This window comes from Harpegnathos saltator, unplaced genomic scaffold, assembly GCF_003227715.2.
Source record: "Harpegnathos saltator strain DR-91 unplaced genomic scaffold, Hsal_v8.6 scaffold188, whole genome shotgun sequence".
NCBI classification, from domain to species: domain Eukaryota; kingdom Metazoa; phylum Arthropoda; class Insecta; order Hymenoptera; family Formicidae; genus Harpegnathos; species Harpegnathos saltator.
In genome coordinates this window covers 655375-679654 of record NW_020229970.1, presented here as the reverse complement: position 1 = coordinate 679654, position 24280 = coordinate 655375, and the positions used below count along the sequence as shown (strand labels likewise).

General features: G+C 59.5%; 2 protein-coding genes across 2 annotated transcripts; both read right to left on the bottom strand.

The window, feature by feature from the left end:
• Positions 1-18874: 18874 nt before the first annotated feature.
• LOC112588303 (uncharacterized) lies at positions 18875-22066 on the bottom strand. Its single transcript, XM_025297789.1, has 3 exons — positions 21738-22066; positions 20815-21076; positions 18875-18952 (listed from the first exon to the last, which is right to left on the bottom strand). The coding sequence occupies exons 1-3, from the start codon at positions 22064-22066 to the stop codon at positions 18875-18877; spliced, it is 669 nt and encodes a 222-aa protein (XP_025153574.1).
• Positions 22067-22470: 404 nt separating this feature from the next.
• LOC112588302 (uncharacterized) lies at positions 22471-23937 on the bottom strand. The gene is made up of 3 exons (XM_025297788.1): positions 23584-23937; positions 23158-23372; positions 22471-22630 (listed from the first exon to the last, which is right to left on the bottom strand). Exons 1-3 carry the CDS (start codon positions 23935-23937, stop codon positions 22471-22473), a joined length of 729 nt encoding a protein of 242 aa, XP_025153573.1.
• Positions 23938-24280: the final 343 nt, after the last annotated feature.

The following is a 24280-nucleotide window of genomic DNA, read 5'->3' as shown; positions in this document are numbered from 1 at the left end:
AACATGTTCTACACCAAAGACAAGTTTTTAATAAAGAATATGAGAAGTGGCTGCAAGATAATTTTGAAATGAAGTTAGCCGAGGGTAAAAAGAAACGAGGAAGACCATTGAGCAGTGATTTACTGAATTTTTCAGCTTCTATAAAAAGAAGGAAAATAATCGAAATTGAGAAAAGATATTCTGAAGCAGAAATCGAAGAAGCTTTTTTGTATACGCTACGAACAACTGGTAGAAAAAAATTAGCTAATACAATAAACCAGCTATTACAGCCAGACAATGACATTGACAAAGAAGAAAGTGATTTATCTATTGTATTGTATATTGCTGATGAAGCTATAGCTTTGATAGAAGATGCAAAGCTTACAAAATATCAGTACTAACACATTCGAATGGAAGCTGCATAAAGGAATGCAAATATTTGCATATCATATTATCCTTCGTATAAAAATTTAAGTGTAGCAAAAAAGGAATGTTATCCAGAATTAATAGAAATAACTGAAAAAGGTGCATCCGTCATTCTCCAATCCCTTATTAAGCATACAATTAAAAGATTAATCAAAAAACCTAGTGTTTCACTACCTCCTATCATCGATAGAAAATGTGAACTAGAATTAATACTAAAATGGGGATGTGACGGTTCATTCGATCAAAGTCAGTATAAACAAAAGTTTGAAGATTCTATAGCAAATGACGAAACGAATTTTGCAATATCTATGGTGCCACTCTGCTTGAAGGATACATCTACAAATAAAGACATTTGGAAAAATCCCCAACCTGCTGCTACTAAATACTGCAGGCCTATTAAGATCGAATTCGCTAAAGAGACAAAGGAGAAAACTTTGTTTGAAGTTCAAAAGATAAAAGAGAAAATTAAGAATTTGGTTCCAGTTGAAATAAAAACCAAAGATGGAATATATAAAGTAAATGCAAATATGAAATTAACTATGGTTGACGGAAAAGTATGCCAGGCACTTACAGAAACTCCATCCGCTGCGACATGTTATATATGCGGTGCTCAACCGAGCCAAATGAATAAGTTAAATATAATTCAAAATAAGGCTAAAAATATTGAAAATTTTGAATTTGGTCTTTCAACTTTGCATGCATGAATCCACTTTATGGAATGTATTCTTCACATTTCTTATCGTTTAGACTTTTGTTCAACTGCAACTACTACTCAAATACAAAAAGAACGTAAAAAATGCAAAAAAACGAGTGTCTGATGGATTTAAAGAAAGAATAGGCTTAATAGTTGATAAGCCAAAACATGGACATGGATCATCTAATGATGGTAATACAGCGCGTCGTTTTTTCGCTGATTCTGAAACAACATCCGAAATAATAGGAGTCGATAAAAGGTTAATTGTAAGATTCAGTATTATTTTACAAGCATTAGCTTGTGGAAGACCAGTAGACCCGTCTAAATTCGAAGCATTTGCTCTAGAAACTGCACAATTGTACGTGAGTCTTTATCCATGGTATTACATGCCACTTACAGTACATAAAATACATTTACACGGAACTGATGTTATTGGATATTTTCATCTTGCGATTGGACAGTTATCGGAAGAAGCTGCAGAGGCTCGGAATAAAGATTTCAAGCGTTTTCGTCTTTACAACACACGAAAATGTTCTCGTTTACTAACAAACGAAGATATTATGCATAAACTACTAATTTCTTCAGATTCATTCATAACTATTCTTAAAAAACAGTGTACAAAAAAAATAAAAACTATTGATTCTGAAGCGGAAAATTTATTGAAAGAAGAGTAACTGCATAATATTTTAGCATAATACGTTTGACAGTAATAACCCATTCCTACTGAACATTATGCGTTTTTTTCTAAGTTGCGAGATTGACAGTTGTCAATAGTTAAATCTCAATTCTAATAACAGAATAAAAGATTCGTATTCAGCTACCACGAAAACCCTTATATAAGATAACTTAAGTGCAAAAGTACAACTTCATAATTAACATTCCACATTGTTATTAATATTGCAAATTTCAGAGAGACTTTTTTAAAAATCGAGCTCCACAGTTTTCTTTGGCATTTATTAACGATCAATTTAAAACAAAAATCGTCTCGATCGGTTAAGAATTACGGTCTGTAGCGATTTGTGAACAGTAAATTTCGATTTAGCCCCACTGTGCGACAGGGCGTTTGTCCTTAAGGGAACGAAACACCCCCCCGTCGAGGAGGTCCCAGGCCTCCCTCTCCAGCCTCTCGCTCTCCTCTTCCTTCCTCTTTTTCAATTCCTTGGCCTTTCTTTCCTTAATTCCCACCCCTAATCCCGTAGTTGCATGTCTCTCCTGCTTCTTTTTTACAGGTATTAGGGCGGGAACCTCCGCCACCGAGAAGGAGCCACTGCTAGTAGTCGCCCTGGCCCTCATTATTCCGCCGACATCCTTGGCGGTTCTTCTCTCCTCGTTGCCGGTGTTATTGGCAACCTTTGTTATCCTCTGGGCCGCCTTGCTGGTGCCGGGAAGCTGGAGCGGATCACCGGACCTCCGGCGATCCGCTCCGACCTCCTAACCGCTCCCCTAGCCCCCCTCCTCCTTGCTCAAGTCAACCCTTTGTGTCCCCTGGTGTTCGCGGGGGAGGCCCTCCTTGCCCCTTTAGAGCACAGGGGGCCTGATCTGTTGGTCCCCGGTACCGGGATTTTACCCCCGGACCCCAGAGACTTTAACGTCCCACGTTGGGTGGTCGCCCTTAGCCTATCCGACGGGCTCACCACTCCATCCCCGCGGTCAGGGAGGAACCGCTGGCCACTTGCCAGCGAGGACGTTGGGCAGTCCTCCGTGGATGACCCCCGGAAGCTATTCTTCCGGGGTCCATTTGCACAACCTCCCCGGGAGGTGGGAAGGAGGCACCCGCCTGTCGATTTTCTCCCATCTCCTTTACCACTTCTACTTTCCCCTCTAAAAAATCACTCGCCGAAGCAAATGGTAAGTCCTGGGACGGGCTGCTACGTCCATCCGTTCGGGACTTTGAGCCCGAAGGCTCGGAGCTTTTGCTTTTATAAAATGTGGAAATCTGCATCTTGGTCCCACGAGTTCGGCGGGAAGTGGGCGTCGACCCCGGGTAGAGCCCTCACATTACCCGGGGTAAGGCTAGCGTGTCCCCATAGTGCGCCAAGTTCCACGATTGAGGAACCACTAGCGACAGGTCTCGCACCTGCCATTTATCCCATAGGCGTGGCATTCCTCAACTGTAGGATTACGTGGTGTTTTGTAGAGGATCCGCTTCGCGGTCCGGCCAATGAAGGCAAGACCCCCGGTCCCAGAGACCTAGAGTTACGGTGTAGTAGGATAGAGTACGCTGGGATTCGCTTGGATCCCCTGTATCAGGATGCCGAAACACTCTGACACCTGACGCCCACCCCCCTTCCCGCCATAGTCTCCCCACCCCGAAACCCACCCTTCCCTGAACCTGAGGTGCTCTTGGCAAGTGATTCTCCCATCCGGCCCTCCCTCCGGTTGGACCGGAGGTACCGCCCAGATGGATCGACGAATCACTTGGGCCTCCCCACCACGACAAGGTAGCACCACATCGGGGAGGCCCGCTTTTTTTCTTTTTTTTGTAACGCAGGGGAAATCCTTCATGGATACCCCCGACCCTTGGGGGGGCCGGGGGTTATGTCGAACTCTTACCGACTAAAACCCCTGCGGGATGTCTACTATTCGGACCGTTGTGAGGGGAGTTAGGGGAACTGCTCCCGCATTCCCTCCCCAACACCCCGGCCCCAGGGCCTCCGGGAGCCCCTCGCCTCGAGTACCGCACGCCGTCTCACCAAAGGAGTCCGGGGTGTGGTCCCCCGACCGAATCCCCTGTCGGGTTGGCCTTCTGGTTTTATCTTAGGGGGAGGGGACATCCACCCTCCCCCTGCAACCCCCATTACTCCCCCTCTAGGAGGGGGTATAAGGTAGTGGAGCTATCCCCAACTAGACATCCACTTCCCTTTTTCCCTGACCCTACCGACGCATGGGGAAGGCAGGCGGGCTCATTCACCCACCACCACCCCCTCCCCGGCGTGTCCGGAGTCGGGCCCGAGGCGGCCGAGGGGGTGGCCTCCGGTTGACCGGTGGCCGTTCCTCCTCGGCCGACTCTACCTCGGGCCCACTGCCGGCCCCCCCCCCCGGGGAGCGCCGACCCCCGCCTACCGCGGCGCCTCCCGGGTCGACGCTCCCACTCAGCGGCCTCCTTCTTGGACATCACGTCCTTGCAGAAGCAGGCCGCCGCTGACCATGCCTCCTCGCTCCCGCACATGGCGTTCACCATGTGCGGGAGCGAGAGTCCCCCCTCACGGCACCCCACCGCCCTGGCCAAGACACGGCGCTCCTGGCTCCATGCCGGGCATGCAGCCAGTGTGTTGTGCGCCGTGTCCTCCAGCACAGGGCAGTGGTGGCACCGGGTGGTGGGCTCCTTCCTGATCCGGCGCAGATACCTTCCGAAGCACCCATGCTCGGTCAGTACTTGCACCAGATGGAAGGACATTCCACATCCCCTCCTGCCAGTCAGTTCGGACAGGCAGGGGCGGACAGCCTCTGCCGTTGCGAGCCCGGGCCCCCGAGGGTTGGACAATATCCTTCCACCTATCCAGGGTCCGAGCTCTGGCCTGGAGCCTCAGGGCCTTCAGGTTCCTGGCCATCAGGTGACGCCCCTCGCGGAGCACTTTCACCCTACAATAGAGGATACTCTCCTCTTCGGCAAGGTGCACCACGGGGGGAACCCGGCCAGGGTGATCGCCACCATGTACGATATTGTACGGTACCCTCGAATCGCCCTGATCATGACAGGCCTCAACGCCTGCCTCATGCAGCTCCTCCCGCTGCGGCTGATCAGAAGTTGGGGCGCCCATATGGGCGCCCCATACAGGGCGAACAAGAGCACCGCACTCACGTACAGGCGGCGAGCTCTCCTGGGCTCACTTGGGTGCGCAATAGACTGACTACCGCAAGTCCAGCCTTGCGCACCCTGGGGGCCAACTGCCTGAAATGAGGCCCGAATCTCCACCGGCTGTCCAACGTCATGCCGAGATATTTCATCGTCGGCCCGACGCGGATGTGGACGCCATCAACCAGGACCTGTGTCTCCGGTGGCGCCCCTCAACTACCGTCGTGAAAAAACACGGCTTCAGTCTTTTGGGGCGCCACCTTGAGATCCAGGTCCCTGATGGTTCCCACCACCGATACCAGTGCCGCCTCCGCGCAGAAGCGGGCTTCTCCCCAGCTCTCGCCCCCTTCGGCTGCCACTAATGTGTCATCCGCATAGCAGATGACGTGGAAGCCCGGGGAGAGCGGAGTGCGCAGCACTCGGTCGAACGCGATGTCCCACAATAGGGTGCCGAGAACCGACCCCTGTGGGACACTGCGCTCCATTGTGCGCCGGCCTTGGACCCCGCCCTCCTTAAGGAAGGCGTGGTCCCTGTCCCCGAAGTACGCCGAGAGGATTCGCCGGAGATAGATAGGCACCCCATGATACACAAGGGCCCGTCCAATCTCCGGCCAGGGCAGGGTGTTAAAGGCATTGGTGATATGAAGTGACACGGCTAGTAACACCCCGCCCCTCTCCACGACCGTCCGGGTCAGGTCCCAGAGGCTCTGGATCGCGTCCAGCGTCGACCGTCCAGGCCTGAAACCATATTGACTGTCGTGGTGGTTCGGCCTCTCCGAGGACAAGTGCTGGACAAGGCGGTCGGCAATGTTGCGCTCGAGCAACTTGCCCGCCTCGTCCAGCAGGCATATCGGCCTGTAGGCCGACGCACTTCCGGACGCCTTGCCCTCCTTGGGGAGGAGGACCAATCTGGCCCTCCTCCACTCTGGGGGGAAGACCCCCTCCTTGAGGCACCCGCTTAAGGCCTTCCGCGTGACCGCGGCATCGGGGAGGCCTTTGCTTAACCTTTTTTTGTGACGAGAAGGAAATCCATCATGGATACTCCCCACCCTTGGGGAAAGATGGGGGGTTATGCCGGACTCCTACCGGCTAAAACCTCCCCGGGTGGCGCTGCGAAAGGGACTGTTCTCGGGGCCCTGGAGCCGCGTAAGTACAATCGGGGCCCCTAGTCCAGACGGCATTTTTGCCGTCTCCTTTCCCCGAGGGGTGGAGGGGGAGGGAGGAGGCGAGCCGAAGCTCCTCCTCAACCTCCGCTCCCCCTTTCACCCCTCATGCCCCGTCTATGTGGCTGGAAAGGGGGAAGCCAACAAGAGAGTCCGCCTCAATCGCCGTTCCCAGCCAGACAGGGCGCCGCTCAAGATGTTGCGCGACTAGGTGAGCCACCGCTACCTAGTCGCTCCTACCTGTGGAGGGTTGTTTGGTGCGCCGGGAATCCCCGCCCGGGGCCCCACCCTCCTACCCGGCGGCTACGGGGGGAAATATCTTATCCCCTAACCGCCGGGAACTCTCGCCTGAAAAAGGGAGGGAGGTCTTACCCTAGACTTCCCTCTTTTCTGACCCGCATGCAACACATGCGGGTCCTTCAGGCTGAGGGGGAGGCATTTATGAAGACCGACGTGTCTTCTTGCACTCCCCCCCTGTTTGTCATCCGTTCCCCCTCCTGGGAGCCGGTGGAGGGCTGGAGGGCATATGTATAGCCCTCCGCCCTGTTGCGCCGGTTGTAGGCGGCGCTAGAAGTTGGGAGGGTGAAAAGCCACCCCCCTTCGCACTCCTCTCCAGGCGCCACGACGTCCCGCTGGGCCACGGAGCGTCGCGGCGACTCTAGCCCTTGTTCCTCCTCGCCCCTGTGGTGCAAGAGGGGGGAGGTGGTGGGGCCACTATGTCCCTCACCATCCCATCTTCCTCTGAGGAGCTGCCACCGCCACCGCCGCTGCTTCCCGACTCACCTCGCTGGCAACGGCGACGACGACGACGGTGTCTTGCGTGGTCTCTCCCACACCCGTCCTCCGCCTCTTGGAGGCGTTCGGCCTCCTCCTTTTGCACCATTACGGCTTTACAAAAGGAGGCAAAGACCTCCCACTTCCTCTCACTTCCGATGATGGCAGTAATTACCGCCGGAAATGAGAGGTCGTGGCCCAACTCGTTGATCGCGACTCCGCGTTCTACCGCCCATGCCGGGCAGTCCTCTAGCATGTGCTGCGCGGAGTCGCGATCATGATCGCAGTGGTGACACTGCGTCGTACGCTCCTTTTGTATTCGACACAGGTACTCACCGAAGCAACCATGCCCGTTGAGCACCTGTGTCATTCGGAACGTCAGGTCCCCATGTGCCCTGTCCATCCAATCGGTTAGACAGGGCTGGACGGCCTCGAACGTCCTCCTCCCATTCCTGGTGTCCTCCAGGTGCCTTGACCAGCGTTGGAGGAGGACCAGTCGAGCCTGGTGCCTCGAACGCCTTATGGCCCCGGCGAGTAATTCGTCTGGCCCCATGTTTCGACGGAGCTCCCCCCTTCTACGATACATTGTTCTATACGTCAGGGCGAGGAGCTCCATCGGGGGCATGCCCGTCAGCCGCCGCCGCTGCATACGAGATTGTCCTATAACCTCGGATGACCCTGACCGCCAGCACCCTCTGCCAATACGCAGAAGGGCTTGCAGAAGTCGGCTGGCGATTAGGGCATCCGCCCAAACTGGTGCCCCATAAAGGGCCACCGAATTCAGAATTCCCTCATGCAGCAGGCGAGCCTTCCTGTTTGGTCCCCCGGCATTGGGCATGAGGCATCCAAGAGCAGCAGATACTACTCTTAGCCGGGGGACCAGGCGTTGAAAGTGCCGTTTGAAGCACCAGGTGCCAAGGTGTGGCCCAAATATCTCATCTTGGCCTCTATGTCTGACGTTCCCGATGTTCAACCGGGCCTGGGGCGGCCGAGCTCCCTTCTTGTGGAAGAAGATGACCATGAAAGAAGGAGGGCGTACTAGGTGGCGACGGGACGCCGTGCGTTCTGGATCTGCATCTTATTTTCGTTCCGAAGAGAGAAAAATATCGAGAGCGCGGTAGTCGCTAGAACGGGAATCGAACCCGGGAAAGTCTTTCGCTTGCCGAGCGACTGCTCTAGACCACTCTGAGCTATCTGACGCCCCACGTTCACGACACTTTCCTCTCCCTAGATAACGTTGAGAGATGTCGTTCGGAAGTGACATCTCTAGTGCTATCCCGAGCGCACGGCGACTACAGAGAGAGGCTTTGTTTACTTGTACCTAGCGGTACAAGCTGGTGGTCTCTCAAAGTCAAAGGTTGCTATCCTTCTTCCTCTCGGCCACCACCAGGCCCAGCTGTCGGATGGAGCGCACAACGCTGGCCACTGCGATGTTCGCCATGCGTATGGCGTCCCCCCAGTCTGCCCTTCCCCCCGGCTAAGACGAGCGTATCGTCTACATAGCAGATCATATTGTAGCCGGGGGGAGGTCGGTGCGGAGGATTGAGTCGTATCCGAGGTTCCACAGGAGGGGGCCCAGAACGGACCCCTGCGGAACCCCGCACGACATTCCCCTCTCGCGTACGGCATTGGCGTCTCTGTAACACAGACGCCGACCCCGGAAGTAGTCCTTGATGACAGCTACTAGGTAGGGGGGAAGCCAAAGTAGTCCTTCATGGCCTCCACCACCCTACCCCAGGGCAGGGTGTTAAACGCGTTGGCGATATCTATCGATACCGCCACCGCCGTCCTGTCCCTTCCTCACAATGACCTCCGAGAGGGACCTGAGACGCTCAATCGCATCGATGATCGATCGCCCCTCTCGGAAGCCGTATTGGCTGTCATCCAGTTGTGGACCTACCTGGGCCATATGCTTCACGAGGCGGGCAGTGATAACTCGTTCGAAGAGCTTACCCGCCTCATCCAGGAGGCATATGGGCCTGTACGCGGGGGGAAAATTCTCCGGCTTACCCGGCTTGCGGAGGAGGACCACGTTGGCTCTCCCCCAGACTGGGGGGAATCGTCCTTCCCGGAAGGCAGTGGAAAATATTTCCACTAGCCTATCCATTATGTGCCCCGTAGCCAGGATGAGCATACAGCCGGGGATACTGTCAGATCCATGGGTCTTGCCCCTTTTGATCCTCCTGACGGCCTCGGCCACCTGCTCCTCTATGACCCCCGGTACCTCTCCCAGGTGTTGTTGGGGGAGGGGTTCGTAAGGGTACATGGAGTCCCTGTCCCGGACAGGGAATAAAGTCCCCATGGCCCTTATTATGAACCGGGGGTCGAGCATCTCCGTCAAAGGGGGCGCCCATGGTTTTAGCTTTTCCATTACTATCTTATGGGCGCCTCCACGGATCTGCATCCAATCCCAGGAGGAGATTGTTCCATCCTTTTCCCCTGGCCGCCCCAATTGCAGCAGGAGTATCGGACCACCTTCCAACTCTGCACCCGTCCAACGACCGCAGATGGGGCCCACGTATAATCTATAACTGACTCCCCCTGTGGCCCAACTAATGTCGGTTGATCTCCGACGTTGAGCAGACACAGACCCAGATCTACGGCCTAGTCTACCATTTCCTCGCCCCGCCTGTCACCATGTCGGGAACCCCATAACACCGATTGGCGTTAAAGTCCCCGGCAATGATGACAGGCTCTGGGAGAAGTGGTCTGATTCTCCTCCCGATTTCTGCAAGCCTGGACATATATCTCTGCAGGCCCAGGCTTCTTTCTGGGGGGAGGTATACTCCGACCACTATCAGGGCTCCCCACCTGGCCATCATGTATCCGTCCCACCTATCCAAGAATTTAGCAGTGGGGGAGTTGTCGCCTGTTCACCACGTAATTGCGGCGGAGCCCAAATTGTCCCAGAACCATTTAAGATGGTTATCGGAGACTTGGAAGGGCTCCGCCATTATTCCTAAGCCTGCACTGCAGCCTCGTCCAGCAGTTGGGCCTGGCGGGCGTAGTGCAGGTTAGCTTGGAGGAGCCGAGTGGCCATCATTGGTCTTCGACTATTTTGACCTTTTCACCCGGCTCCTCCTTTCCGCCGCTACTATCGTCTTCCTGCCTTTTGCTTAACCATACCTAACCTAACCTAACCTAACCTTTTTTATGAGGAGGAAATCCATCATGGATACCCTGACCCTCGGGGAAGGGCCAGAGTTATGCCGGACTCTTATCGGTTAAAACCTCCCCGGGTGGCGTTACGAAGGGACTTGGATCAGGGCCCCGGATCCGTGTAAATGTAATCGGGGCCCCGAGTCCTGACGGTGAACCGTCATCCTCCCCGAGGGGTGCCGGGGGAGGGGGAAGCAAGCCTCGGCTCATCTTCTACCACCGCTCCCCCAGGGAGGAGAGAAGCGAGTCAAGGCTCATCTTCGACCACCGCTCCCCCTGCACCCCTCATGTCCCGATTTCTGCTGCTGAGAAGGGGGAAGCCGGCCAAAGATCTGCGCTCCAACCACCGTTCCCAGCCACTCGGGACGCCGCCTGTATGCTGTTGTGCGACTGGTTGATCCACCTTATCAACCAGTCGCCCTTCATTTGGAGGGCTAACTGGGGCATTGGGAATCCCCGCCCGATGCCCCACCCTCCTGCCCGGCAGCTACGGGGGGAATCATTGGGTCCCCTAACCGCTGGGCACACACATGCCTCTTGGAAAAGGCAGGGGGACTCAACCCCCCTTTCCTACCCACTATATGCAGTGGGTCCAGGGAGGCTAGGGAGGAGGTGATTTTGGCGTTAGTGTTGCCATCTTTTACTCTCCCCTCCCTAGCCCTCATCCAATCCCCGTTCTGAAGATCGGAGGTTAGCTGGGGGACAACTGGCTGCCCCCCAGTCTTTGGTTTCCCATAGCTTGCGCAGCGGCGGCCCACGATATATCCCGGGTCACCGTCTTTTTTATTAATTGGGTTCCTCCCCTTCCAAGTTTTGCATTTCTCATTGGTATCACCCTGGTAGGGGGAACCTTCCTTGGGGGTTGTGATAGGGGGGACGAGGTAGGGTGGGAATGGAAGGAGGGGGATATAGTGGGGGAGGAGTGGGATGAATAGGAGGGGATAGAGGAGGAGGATGGTGTGGTGGATGTGTACGGGGCAATGGTGCGGGAACCCCCATCATTCCCCTAAACGCCTCCTCTTCCGAGGAGTCAACATCACCCTCCTTGCTAGTGGATCGTCGTTCAGCTCGGAGGCGATGCCGCCTTCTCCGAGATCTCCCCCTTCTTTCTGCTATCCGATGGTTCTCTTCCACCATTTCCTTCCGTTTCATTACATTTTCGCAGAAGTGTGTGAAGACGTCGCATTTCCTCTCGCTTCCCAGCATGGCTCTAACTACCCTGGGGAGCGAGAGATCGGGACCAAACTCCCTTTTTTTTTTATTCACGCAGGGGAAATCCATCATGTATACCCCCGCCCCCTTGGGGGGCGGGGGTTATGTCGGACTCTTACCGACTACAACCCCGTGCGGGATGTCTACCTGTCGGATCGTGAGGAGGGGAGTTAGGGGAACTGCTCCCGCATACGCTCCCCAACCTCCCGGCCCCAGGGCTCTTAACCAAGAGCCCTCGCCTTCTTGTACCGCACCCCCCTCCCCTTTCGGGGAATTAGTGGGAGGAGCGCGGCCCCCGGCGGGTAACCCCGCCGGTTGGCCTTCTGGTGTCTCCTAGGAGGAAGCGGACATCTACCCTTCCTCCTTATCCCCCCCTTCCTGAAAGATTCAGGGAGGTGGGATTGGGGAGGTGGGCCCGACCCCAATCGGATTGTCCACCTCCCCTTTTCCCTCCTACTCGATCACTCGGGGGAGTGGGAGGTATCCTACTCGCTCTCCCCCGAGTGGCGGAGCTTGGCCCGAGGTGGTCGAGGGAGGCGCCGGCCCATGTAGGCCAGCGGCCTCTCCTCGTCCGATGCCACCTTGGGCCCGCTATTGATCCACCCCCGGGGAGCGTCGGCCCCGCCGTCCTCTGCGACGGCGTTTCCCAGGCCGGTGCCTTCATTCGGCGGCCTCCTTCTGGGAGATTACCTCCTTGCAGAAGGAGGTCGCCATGTCCCACACTCTCTCGCTCCCGCACATAGCTCGCACTAGGCGCGGGAGCGAGAGCTCCCCGTCACGACAGTCCACCGCCCCGAGCAGGACACGGCGCTGCTCATCCCATGCTGCGCAGGCAGCCAGGGTATGCAGCGCCGAGTCCTCTTGCTCGGGGCAGTGGTGGCACCGAGTGGTGAGCTCATTCCTTATCCGGTGCAGGTATCTCCCGAAGCAACCATGCCCGGTCAATACCTGCACCAGGTGGAAGGACATTCCACGCCTCCTGTCTGCCACTTCAGACAGACAGGGGCGGATAGCCTCGGCCGTTGTGAGGGCGGACCTTCGGGGGTCGGCTAGCGCGCCTTCCCACCGCTCCAGGGTCCGGTATCTGACCTGGGTCATTAGGGCCTTCAGACCTCTGACCGTCAGCTCTCCCCCCTCGCGGAGCTTCTTTACCTGCCAGTAGAGGACGCGCCTCTCCTCGGCTAGGAGCTCCACAGGGGGGAGCCGGCCAGGGTGGTCGCCGCCATGTATGACACTATGCGATACCCTCGAATCGCCCTGATCATGAGAGGCCTGAGGGCCTGCCTCATGAGCCGTCTGGCCACCGCAGTGACCAGCAGCTGGGGTGCCCAGATGGGCGCCCCGTACAGTTGATCGAGAGCACCGCACCGACATACAGGCGGCGAGCCTGCCATCCTAGGCCCCCTTGGGCGCGCATCCTGGCTGCAGCCAGTCCAGCTTTGCGCACCCTGGGGGCCAGCTGTCTGAAGTGAGGCTCAAATAACCACCGGCTGTCCAGCGTCAGGCCGAGATATTTCATCGTCGGCCCGACGCGGACGTGGACGCCATCGACTAGGACCCGGGTCTCCGGCGGCGCCCCCGACGCCGGCCGTGAAAGAACACAGCCTCAGTCTTCTGGGGCGCCACCTTGAGACCCAGGTTTCCGATGGTTCCCACCACCGATGCCACTGCCACCTCCACACGGAGGCGGGCTTCCGCCTAGTTCTCCCCTTCAACCACCACTAACGTGTCGTCTGCATAACAGACGACGTAGCAGCCGTCGGGGAGCGGAGTGCGAAGAACCCGGTCGAAGTCGATGTCCCATAGCAGGGGGTCGAGCACCGACCCCTGCAGGACACCGCGCTCTATAGTGCGCCAGCCTTGAACCCCGCCTTCTTTCGTGAAGACGAGGTCTCTGTCCCCGAAGTAGGCGGACATTATCCGCCGGAGATAGGCTGGCACCCCGAAGTGCTCGAAGGCCCGTCCTATATCCGGCCAGGGGAGGGTGTTGAAGACGTTAGATATTTCTAACTACACCGCCAACAACACCCCGCCCCTAATCTCCACGACCGCCCGGGTCATGTCCCGAACCCACTGGATTGCATCCAGCGTGGATCGTCCGGGCCTGAACCCGTACTGGCGGTCGTGGAGGTCCAACCCACTCGAGGATATGTGCTGGACGAGGCGGTCCGCAATGATGCGCTCCAGCATCTTGCCCGCCTCGTCCAGCAGGCATATCGGCAAGGAGCCCGGTAGGCTAACGCACTACCGGACTCCTTGCCTTCCTTCGGGAGGAGGGTCAATTTGGCCCTCCTCCACTCTGGGGGGAAAACCCCTCCCTGAAGCATCCTGTCATGACCCTGCATGTAGCTGCGGACAGGTACCCTTTGGCCAACGCAAGAGCCCAGGCGCGGCCCGGAATCGCATCGTGGCCAGGGGCTTTGCCCTTGCCACCGAGCATTCTCCGAGCCTTGGCGAGCTCCTCTGGAGAGACCTCCAGCCCTTGTTTCAGTCTCCCTCCCCCATCTCTGGGGAAGGGATCACGGGGGGCCCCCTTCCGCCCTCGGAAAGAGGGCGTCCAGGAGCCCATCGAGGGCCTGGGGGTCTAACGTCTCCGTCTGCGGGGGCGCCCAAGGACGGATCTACCCCATCATCCTCTTGTATGGGCGCCCCCACGGATCGTCATCCAGGGAGCGCACCAATTGCTCCCAGGCTTACCGCTTGGCCTTTTTGATGGCTTTCTTGAGGACTACCCTGGCGGCAAGGTAGTCCTCTTTTGCCCTTGTGGCATCCCCGTTTCGTCGCTGGGCATGCGTATATGCTCTTCTGACGCGGTCGGAGTCACTGCGAAGTCTCGCTATTTCCTCCGATCACCAATACGCTGCCCGGCGCCGACGGGGGTGGGAACGGGGCATCGCGGCGTCACATGCCGACGCCACTATCCCCGTTATCTTCCCGGCCCCATCCAGGGGACCGGGGTCCCACTCACCTGGCTCTATGTGCCAGGTGGCCACAAGGACAGCAGCCCTGAACCTGTCCACATCTAGTCGACTACGGGCCCATGTTTTGGGGAGAGGAAAGTTCCTCTCCCCTGGGCGGCGAGCCGACACCTGCTTCGGTTTGGGGAGGCGGAGGGCCCAGACTATATGTGGTCAGATAACGTCTCACCCTCCCCCGTGGACGCCTTGCCGTGGTGGGGGAGCTTGCGTGTCCCGATGAAGTACAGAGCTGCGCCGGAGGGGGTTTCGACCCCTGGCAGGTTCTATCATGCCGGAGAGGTCTGTACAGAGGGGCCAGACGAAGAACGTCCATAATACTCCTGGATGGGCAGCTGCCTCCACGTTTTAACCAGGGTCTGGAGGGTCTCATTCGTGGGGACCAAAGGACCCTACAGCGCGGGTAGAGCGGGCTCGTTAGCCTTGGCAGGCAACCGTTCTAGGGGAAGGAAAACCCCGAAATCACACCGGTGTTGCAGGGGGACGTAATACCCCTGCATTTATGGTAGAAATGACGACTAAGGAGAAGAACGCCCCGATACTCGGAGCCGGGGAACGGCGGGAGGGGGCGTACGGTCCCGGCACTCCCCCGTCGTCATCATACGACGGGCCAGGCAGCGCGTGCCAGGCGGGCGCGCCGCCCGAAATGGTTACCGCCCGAAGGGAGGCGCTTTCGGACCTGCTGAGACCGAGGGTGGGTCGGATTGACCCACCGTCGGCCTTCGTGGGGCCGAAAAGTGCCAAGAAAAGGAGGCGCGAGGCAGAGGAATCTGCCTCGCCACCGTGGCAAGAGGAGGAGGCGCGCTTCCCTCCCCTCGGGGGCGATAGTTCCCACTGGGGGGGGAGGTGCGGCTCCCCATGCGGGTGGGGTAGAAATATCTGCCACGCAGAGATGGGTGGAGCTCTTCCCAGGGGAGGAGTTGCCCCCGGTCGAGGACGAAGAGCCCTCGGCTGGGGGGGCCCCTCTCCAAAACGTGCGGGAGGGCGGAGCTCTGGGGGTAGGGTACGCACGCCACCAGTGGGGTCTCCCGCCCGTACGGAGACCCGCACGGGAGGCGGAAAGGGGGAAGGATCTGCTCGGGGAGGCCTTAGATGGTATCGACTATGTGAGGACTCTCCGGGTAGATCCCTCTATAAGGGCAGCCAAGTGCTATGGGAGGCCCATGAAAGCACTTAACGAGGGGTTCAGAGAGAGCATCCTTAATATACAGGATGCTCTCTCTAACAATAAAAGGTTGGTGGAGGAGGGCGGCCCCGGTGGAAGACTTGGGGCCCTGGAAGTTCAGGTCCGGGGCCTCAAGTCTGATATCGCCCGCATTGGGCGGCTGCTGGAGAGGCTTTTGCCCACTCCAGCTGCAGCAGCTGCGGGCAGCAGGACCGCCCCCTTCCAGCCACCCGGGGGACAACCGGTTGTCACTGGGGAGGGAAGGGAGGACGAGTGGACGGTCGTGTCCACTCGCAAGGGGAAAGCAATAGGGAAGGGGGGAAAGGGGAAGGTTGAACCCCCCAAGTCGCTGGGAGGGGGTGCCACAAAGAAGGTGGCACCCCCCCTACCAAAGTAGGAAAGGTTGCGGGGAAGGGGACTCCAAAGAAGGGACCCCCTCCCCCGATAAAAAGACCACAGTTGAGGAACCCCCCGCGCAACCCTGTAGTAACGGTTACAGCGTTGCCGGGGGGTTCCTCCATCAACGAAGTGATGGCAAAGGCCAGGCTCCGGGTCGATCTCCAGGAGATCGGCCTGGAGCCTGGTGCGTTTAAAATAAAACGTGCCAAGAACGGGGGGGGTGTTGCTGGAGATCCCTGGTTAGGGCGGACGGGACAAGGCCGACCGCCTGGCCAGGGCTTTGCAGGACGCTCTTCACGGGGAGGCTGTAGTCTCCAGGCCGACGAGAAAGGAGCTCCGCATCGTAGGCCTGGAGGGCTCAGTCACCCCTATATTACTAAGGGCCGCGATACAGAAAAGTTCGGGATGCCCTCCAGACGATCTCCAGATTGGGGAGATTAGGAGATCGTCTAGAGGGCTAGGGGCGGCTTGGGTTCGGTGCCCGTTGGCACTAGGGCACTAGGCCCGTTGGCGGTGCCCTAGCCTCCGCCAGGAAGGTCCAAAAGCTGTTGACAGCGTGGAGGATAGTCGTAGGGTGAGCACGGGCAAGTGTGAGAGTACTGGAGGACCGGCCCCTCCATTGTTACCGATACCTACGTTACGGACACATGGCGGTAACCTGCCAGATCGATTACGGTCTGGCGGGTCACTGCTTTAGGTGTGGAGGGGCCGGTCACGTGGCAAAGGGGTGCACCGAGGCAGTTCGGTGCCCCCTTTGCAACCATGAGGGGAAAAGGGCGGACCACCGGATGGGGGGCATCGCGTGTAAGGCGGTCCCTAGGCCTGCTCCGAGAGGAGGGGCTCCTCCCCGTAGGAAGAGGAGAAGGAAGAAGGCGGCGTGTGGGTGGGCTGCGGCTAGTGCTCGGCCGCAGCCTCCCGGCTGCACGGCCGCAAAAGGATAGAGACAGGGAACCGTCATCCGGCCCAAGTAAGGCCGATGAGGCAGGGGTGGGGGTGACGGAGGCTGAACGTATTCAGCCTCCGCCGCCAATTGACCTCGTAGGGCTAGGGGCGGGAGAAGCGACGGCCGCTCATACTGCGCCGGACCCTCCCTCGGCGGTTAGGCCGAGGGGGGTCTCTGAGGCGGAATCGATGGAGGTGGAGGCCTCTGCATCCCTCCTGGCGGAGGTGGGGTGGGAGGAGTGGGGGAGTAATGAGCAGGAGTAGCTCTCCCCACCCACTCCTTCACCCCAGGCCCATGGGATCTGCCGGTGCGGTAGTGGCCTCGAAGTGCTAGAGGCCTCCGCACCGGGACCCATGGGCCAGGTAGGAGCGGTCGGGGGTGGGTCGACCCCTCGTGGGAACACCGCTGACCGCGCCAGGAGGGATAGCCTCCCCCTAGGGTGAGACCCCCGAATCCGATTTTGGTGCGGAGGAGAGGGAACCCTGGGGGGAAGACCCGCCCCCTGGGGGGCGGGGGCGGTAGTGTCGTCCTCGCTTCCTCACCGAGGGGAGGTTTGGGGGGGTCCCGTTGGGACCCCCACACACCTTTGGTGGCGCTGCCCGCTCGTGCAAAGCTATGCTTCCGGTTTTGGAACCGGGGCATGTGCGCGAGCGGTGCGATAGCGCCACCGACCGCAGCGGATTGTGTTATCGCTGCAGTAACACTGGCCACCGCGCAAGAGGATGCCAAGGGGCGGTTCGCTGCCCGGTCTGCGCCGAGGCTGGCAGGCCCTCCGATCATAAGATCGGAGGGCCTGCCTGCAAACCTTCCTCCGCCAGGAAGAGGAGGGGGGTTAAGGCGCGAGAGAAGGAAAGGGCGGAGGGGGTGCTGCCGACCGTGGCCGAAGGAGCCGAGAAGGGGGAGGCCCCCCCCGGATGATCCCGTGGACCGGACCCAGCAGCCGAAGGAGGCTAGTCCGGCCCCCTCTGCAACGAGGGACCAGGATGCTCCGGGAGGTGACTACGAGGAGAGGGACTCCTCTCTGGTGTAGTGGGGACTCCCGGAAAGGACGTCAACCCGTCCAAATGGAGACCGAGCCGCTGTCGCAGAGAAAAAGGAGAGGAGACGAACGGAAGAATACCAGCGGATCTTCAGAGGAGGACAAGACGACGAAGGTAAGGCGGGTGCAGTCCGTGGACTCTCCCCTAACCACCCTAGCAGAAGGGGAGATAGTGGGTGATACACCCCTGTCTCCCCTCGTGGGCGTAGACGACTCCCCCTCATACCCTCCAGAGGAAGGAGAAGTCCAGGTAGGGTCACCAGAGAGGCAATCGCCCTCCGCGCAAGAAGAGACACAGGTCATAGCCACCAAGGCCGAAGCCCCCTCTGGAGAGACTGAGGCGGTCCAGCCGCCAGAGGTCTCCCAAGAGGGGGCGAAGGTAGACAGCCCGGAGGAGGCGTGTGAGGCCTAGCCTGCACGCCACTCCGGATGATACAGGCGAACCTCGGCCGCGGCGCCCGGGCCCAGGACCTGTGGGTACACAGGATCCGGGAACTGGGCGCCGGGCTGGGGGTGGCCAGAGAGCCGAACTGGGTGCCGATCAGCAGCGAATGCTGGTTCGGCAGCCCGGACGGCTCGGTGGCCATGGTGGCTGACCCTGCAGCGGGTACCCCTCCCTGTGTTTTAAGGGAAAAGGGGACCTCGTACGTGGCGGTCGACTAGGGGCCCATAACTGTGGTGGGGGTATATCTCCCCCAACACAGAAACAAAGCCAGACTGGCCGCCCCGCCCGCATCAAAGGGATCCTAGACAGGATCTGGGATCTGGTACGCAAGTGCCATCCCCGACCTGTCATGATTGCCGGGGATTTTAACGCTTACTCTGAGGAGTGGGGTTGCAGTCCCTGGCAGCGGGATCCCAGGGGCGAGGTGGTCATCTGCTGGGCGGCGGGATTGGACCTTCTGTAGGTAAAGAGAGGGGCCACCGATACCTGCATAAGGCCGGGAGGGGGGTCATTGGTCATTGATTTGACTTGGGCCTCCCTCTCAAATGCAAGGATGATCTCCGAATGGAGGGTGGAGGCGGAGGGTGAGACGTTATCTGACCACATATAGTCTGGGCCCTCCGCCTCCCCAAACCGAAGCAGGTGTCGGCTCGCCGCCCAGGGGAGAGGAACTTTCCTCTCCCCAAAACATGGGCCCGTAGTCGACTAGATGTGGACAGGTTCAGGGCTGCTGTCCTTGTGGCCACCTGGCACATAGAGCCAGGTGAGTGGGACCCCGGTCCCCTGGATGGGGCCGGGAAGATAACGGGGATAGTGGCGTCGGCATGTGACGCCGCGATGCCCCGTTCCCACCCCCGTCGGCGCCGGGCAGCGTATTGGTGATCGGAGGAAATAGCGAGACTTCGCAGTGACTCCGACCGCGTCAGAAGAGCATATACGCATGCCCAGCGACGAAACGGGGATGCCACAAGGGCAAAAGAGGACTACCTTGCCGCCAGGGTAGTCCTCAAGAAAGCCATCAAAAAGGCCAAGCGGTAAGCCTGGGAGCAATTGGTGCGCTCCCTGGATGACGATCCGTGGGGGCGCCCATACAAGAGGATGATGGGGTAGATCCGTCCTTGGGCGCCCCCGCAGACGGAGACGTTAGACCTCCAGGCCCTCGATGAGCTCCTGGACGCCCTCTTTCCGAGGGCGGAAGGGGGCCCCCCGTGATCCCTTCCCCAGAGATGGGGGAGGGAGACTGAAACAAGGGCTGGAGGTCTCTCCAGAGGAGCTCGCCAAGGCTCGGAGAATGCTCGGTGGCAAGGGCAAAGCCCCTGGCCACGATGCGATTCCGGGCCGCGCCTGGGCTCTTGCGTTGGCCAAAGGGTACCTGTCCGCAGCCACATGCAGGCTCATGATAGGATGCCTCAGGGATGGGGTTTTCCCCCCAGAGTGGAGGAGGGCCAAATTGACCCTCCTCCCGAAGGAGGGCAAGGAGTCCGGTAGTGCGTTAGCCTACAGGCCGATATGCCTGCTGGACGAGGCGGGCAAGATGCTGGAGCGCATCATTGCGGACCGCCTCGTCCAGCACATGTCTCTTTCTTCTCCATACTTGCCGGGGTCGTCATATTATCGTCCAGGTCCTTGTTCATATATCATTATCATAAGGGGTTTGCGAGGTCATCATTTTTGGTTTAACACCCACAACTCTGTACGGCTCCGTCATCCGGGCATGCCCGCATCCCCCCTCAAAGGGGGATGCCTCTGAGTTCTCCCTGAGGAGTGACATATGACTCAGGCCGGCGGAATAATCATCGCCGGCATAGGCCTCCTGCCCCCTACACGCGCCCCGGCCAACATCTCTGGTGACCAGGCCGCTTTCGGGGGTCCCGTACCTCCAACAATACGGGCACCGTACGGAGCGCCGCCACGCGGGGGTTCCATGGAAGGAGGTAGTTCACCGGTGTGGCACCTTTTTTTTTTTTTGGTAACGCAGGGGAAATCCATCATGGATACCCCCGACCCTTTTGGGGGGTCGGGGGTTATGTCAGACTCCTACTGACTAAAACCCCTGCGGGATGTCTACCAACCGGACCGTGGTGGGGGGAGTCAGGGGAACTACTACCGTATTCTCTCCCCGATACCCCGGCCCCAGGGCTCTCCGGAGCCCCACAGCCTCGAATACCACGTCCTATCCCGCTGAGAAAGTCCAGGACGCTGTCCCCCGACTAGTTTCCCAGCCGGGTTGGCCTTCTGGTGATTACTTGGAGAGAGGGGGCATCCACCCTCCCTCCGCACTCCCCATTGCTCCCCTCCATAGGAGGGGGGATGGGGAGTGGTGCCCAGTCCCAAACCCGAGCTTCTACTCCTCCCCTCTGCCTATCCTACCCGACACCTAGGGGGGAAGCGGGTGGGTCAACACACCCTTCACCCTCTCCCTTCCGCGTCCGAAATCGGGTCCGAGGCGGCCGAGGAGGCGGCCTCCGACGGACCGGAGGCCTGTCCACCTCCTCGGCCGTCGCCCCCTCGGGCCCGTTGCTCTACCCCGGGGAGCACCGCCCTCCCCGACGCTGTCTGAGGCGGTCTCCGTGGCGACGCTCCAACTCGGCGGCCTCCTTCCGCGACAGCACGCTGCGGCAGAAGGAGGCCGCATCTCCCCAAACCTCCTCGCTCCCGCACATGGCCCTTGCCATGCGCGGGAACGAGAGTTCAGACTCCCTGCACCCCACTGCCCGGGCCAGGACACCGCGCTCCCTGTCCCATGCAGGGCATTCGGCCAGGGTGTGGTGCACTGTGTCGTCCAGCTCCGGGCAGTGATGGCACCTGGTGGTGTGCTCTTTCCTAATCCGGTTCAGGTAATGACCGAAGCATCCGTGTTCGGTCATCACCTGCACCAGATGAAACGTGAGTCCGCGCGCCTCCTGCCTGCGAACTCCGCCAGGCAGGAGCAGACGAAGGGGAGTTGGGGAACCCGATTGGGGTCGGGCCCACCTCCCCAAAAATCCCCCCTCTCCTTTTAGGAAGGGGGGGATAAGGAGGAAGAATGGAGTTCTCTTCCTCCAAGGCGACACCAGAAGGCCAACTGGCGGGGTTACCCGCCGGGAACTGCACCTCTCCCACTAATTCCCCGAAAGGGGAAGGGGGTGCGGTACAAGGAGGCGAGGGGCTCTTGGATTAGAGCCCTGGGGCCGGGGGGTTGGGGAGGGAATGCGGGAGCAGTTCCCCTAACTCCCCTCCTCACGGTCCGACAGGTAGACATCCCGCAGGGGTTTTAGTCGGTAAGAGTTCGACATAACCCCCACCCCTCCCCAAGGGAGCGGGGGTATCCATGATGGACTTCCCCTGCGTGAACAAAAAAAAGGGGCGGACGGCCGTCGTCGTTAGTCGCCCGAACTCCCGCGGGGCGGACATCGCATCCTCCCCCAGCTGCAGAGTCCGGGCAACCACCTGAGACCTCAGGGCTCTCAGCTCCCCGGTCGTTGCCTCCCCCTTTCGCGGAGCTCCTTGTTTCTCCAGTACAGGATGCACCTTTCTTCCGCAAGGAGCTCCACCGGGGGGGGAGCCGACCAGTATCGTCGCTACGTACGCCACGGAGCGGAACCCTCGGATCGCCCTCACGGCCACCGCCCTCAGCGCCTGGCGCATGAGGTTTTTGCCTTGGGCGGTGGCCAGCAGCTGGGGCGCCCATATTGACGCCCCATAGAGGGCGATCGACAGGACCACTCCGACGTACAGGCGGCGAGCATGCCAACCCGGTCTCCCCTGGGTCTGCATCAGCCTGACGAGTGCCAGGTCTGCCTTCCTGAGCCGTGGGGCCAGGTCCCTAAAGTGGGCCCTGAAGTCCCACCGGCCGTCCAACGTCAGGCCTAGATACTTTATCGTGGGCCCAACGTGGACGCGGACTCCGTCTACCATGACTCAGGTCTCCGGTGGCGTCCCGCGGCTGCCGTCGTGGAAGTAGACGGCCTCCGTCTTGTGGGGTGCAACCTTCATGCACAGATCGCTAATAGTGCCCACCACCGTCGCCAGGGCCACCTCCGCGTTGAGGCGGGCCTCCCCAAGCTCTCCCCCCCGGCTACCACCAGAGTGTCATCCGCGTAGCAGATGACGTGGTAGTCGGGGAGGAGGGGCGAGCGTAACACCCTGTCGAACGCGATGTTCCATAACAGGGGGTCCAAAACGGACCCCTGCGGGACACCGCGTTCCATTAACCGCCAGCCCTGGACCCCGCCTTGAACCGGATAGGCGAGGTCCCTGCCCTCAAAATAAGCCGCGAGGATGCGCCGGAGATAGGCAGGCACTCGATGGTGCTTGAACGCCTATCCAATCTCCGGCCACGGTAAGGTATTGAAGGCATTGGTGATATCCAACGATACCGCCAACAACACCCTGCCCCTCTCCTCCATGACGGCACGGGCCAGGTCCCGGACCTGCTGGATCGCGTCCAGCGTCGATCGTCCAGGCCTGAACCCGTATTGCCTGTCGTGGAGGTCCGGCCCACTTGAGGACAGATGCTGGACGAGGCGGTCTGCAACGATGCGCTCGAGCATTTTGCCCGCCTCGTCGAGCAGGCAAATCGGCCTGTAGGCCGGCGGTCCATCGGGTATCTTGCTCACCTTCGGGGGGCGGACCAATTTGGCCCTCCTCCACTCTGGGGGAAAGACTCCGTCCCTGAGACACCCGTTCATTACACCCCTTATGACTTCGGACATGCTCCGATCGCCAAGGGCGAGAGCCCAGGCGCAGGAATGCCGTCGGGGCCCGGGGCTTTGCCCCTGCCCCCCGCCTCTTCCTGGCGCTGGCGAGCTCCTCCGGGCTGACCCCCAGGTCCACTCCCCATCTTCTGGAGCATGGATCCGCGGGGGACCCCCCTCCACCCTCGGAAAGAGGGAGTTAAGGAGCCCCTCCAGGTCCTGGGGGTCCGTTGGCGGGGGCGCCCACGGACGGATCTTCCCAACCGTCCGCTTGTAGGGGCGCCCCCACGGGTCTGCATCCAGGGAGCTCACCAATTGCTCCCAGACTCCCGCCTCGGAGCCATCGCCTCGGCTATAGCGGCCTTGAGGGCGTTTCGCGCTTGACGACAGCCCTCCTTCTCCTTCGCGGCCTCCCCCTCCTTCAGCCGGGCCCGGTTGTACACCCGCTTGGCCTGGGCGGCGGCCTCTCGCAAGTCAGCAATGGCCGCCGTCCACCAATAGGTGGCCCGGCGCCGACGGCGATGGGACTGGGGCATTGCAACGTCACAGGCCGACGTCACGATACCCACCAGTTGCCTAGCCCCTTCTTGGAGGCTGGCGTCCTACTCTCCTGGCACCTCATCCAGATGCCAGGCGGCCGCGAAGATTGCCGCCCGGAACATGTCCGAGTCCAGCTGACTGAGGGCCCATCTCGGGGGAGGGGACGCCCGGTCCCCCCCTTGGGCGGCAGTCCAGCACCTGCGGAGGGGCTTGGGGACCGAGGGCACAGACAATGTATCTGTGATCAGACATATTGTCGCCCTCGGTCACCACAGCCCACTCCCGGAAGATCCGGGCGGCCGAAGGGGAGGCCCAGGTCAGATCAATGACCGACTCCCCGTTCGGCCGCACACAGGTGCTGGTCGACCCCCTGTTCATCAACAGGAGGCCGAGTGCCGCCGCCCAGCTGATCACGGCGTTGCCCCTCTGGAGATCCCCCTGCCGGGGACCGCAACCCCACACCGTGGAGTGGGCGTTGAAGTCCCCGGCAACCACGACGGGTTGGGGGTGGCACTGCCGCACCACCTCCCCGACCTCGTCAAGGATCCCCATTACGTGGGGCAATTTGCCAAGACCGATCTCATTTTTGCGGGAGTGCAAGTACACCTCCACAATCGTGACGGGACCGGTGTCGCACCCCACCGGGAACGCCTCCCCCATGGCAGCCAGCGTGCTCGCACCGCCCGAGGGTCCACTTTAAGGCGATGCGATCGCGTTCCCTCGGGCACAGCACATAGGGGTTCCGGACCCGACCTCGAAATACGTCCGAGCGGCCCGGAACACCCCTCCACTCCCCGGGTACACGAGAGGTTCCAAACCCTCGCGGTATGCAGACCCGGGTGTGGGTTCCTCCCTCCGTCTAGCCGTGACCGGGGCAGATGAGGGAGAGGTTCAC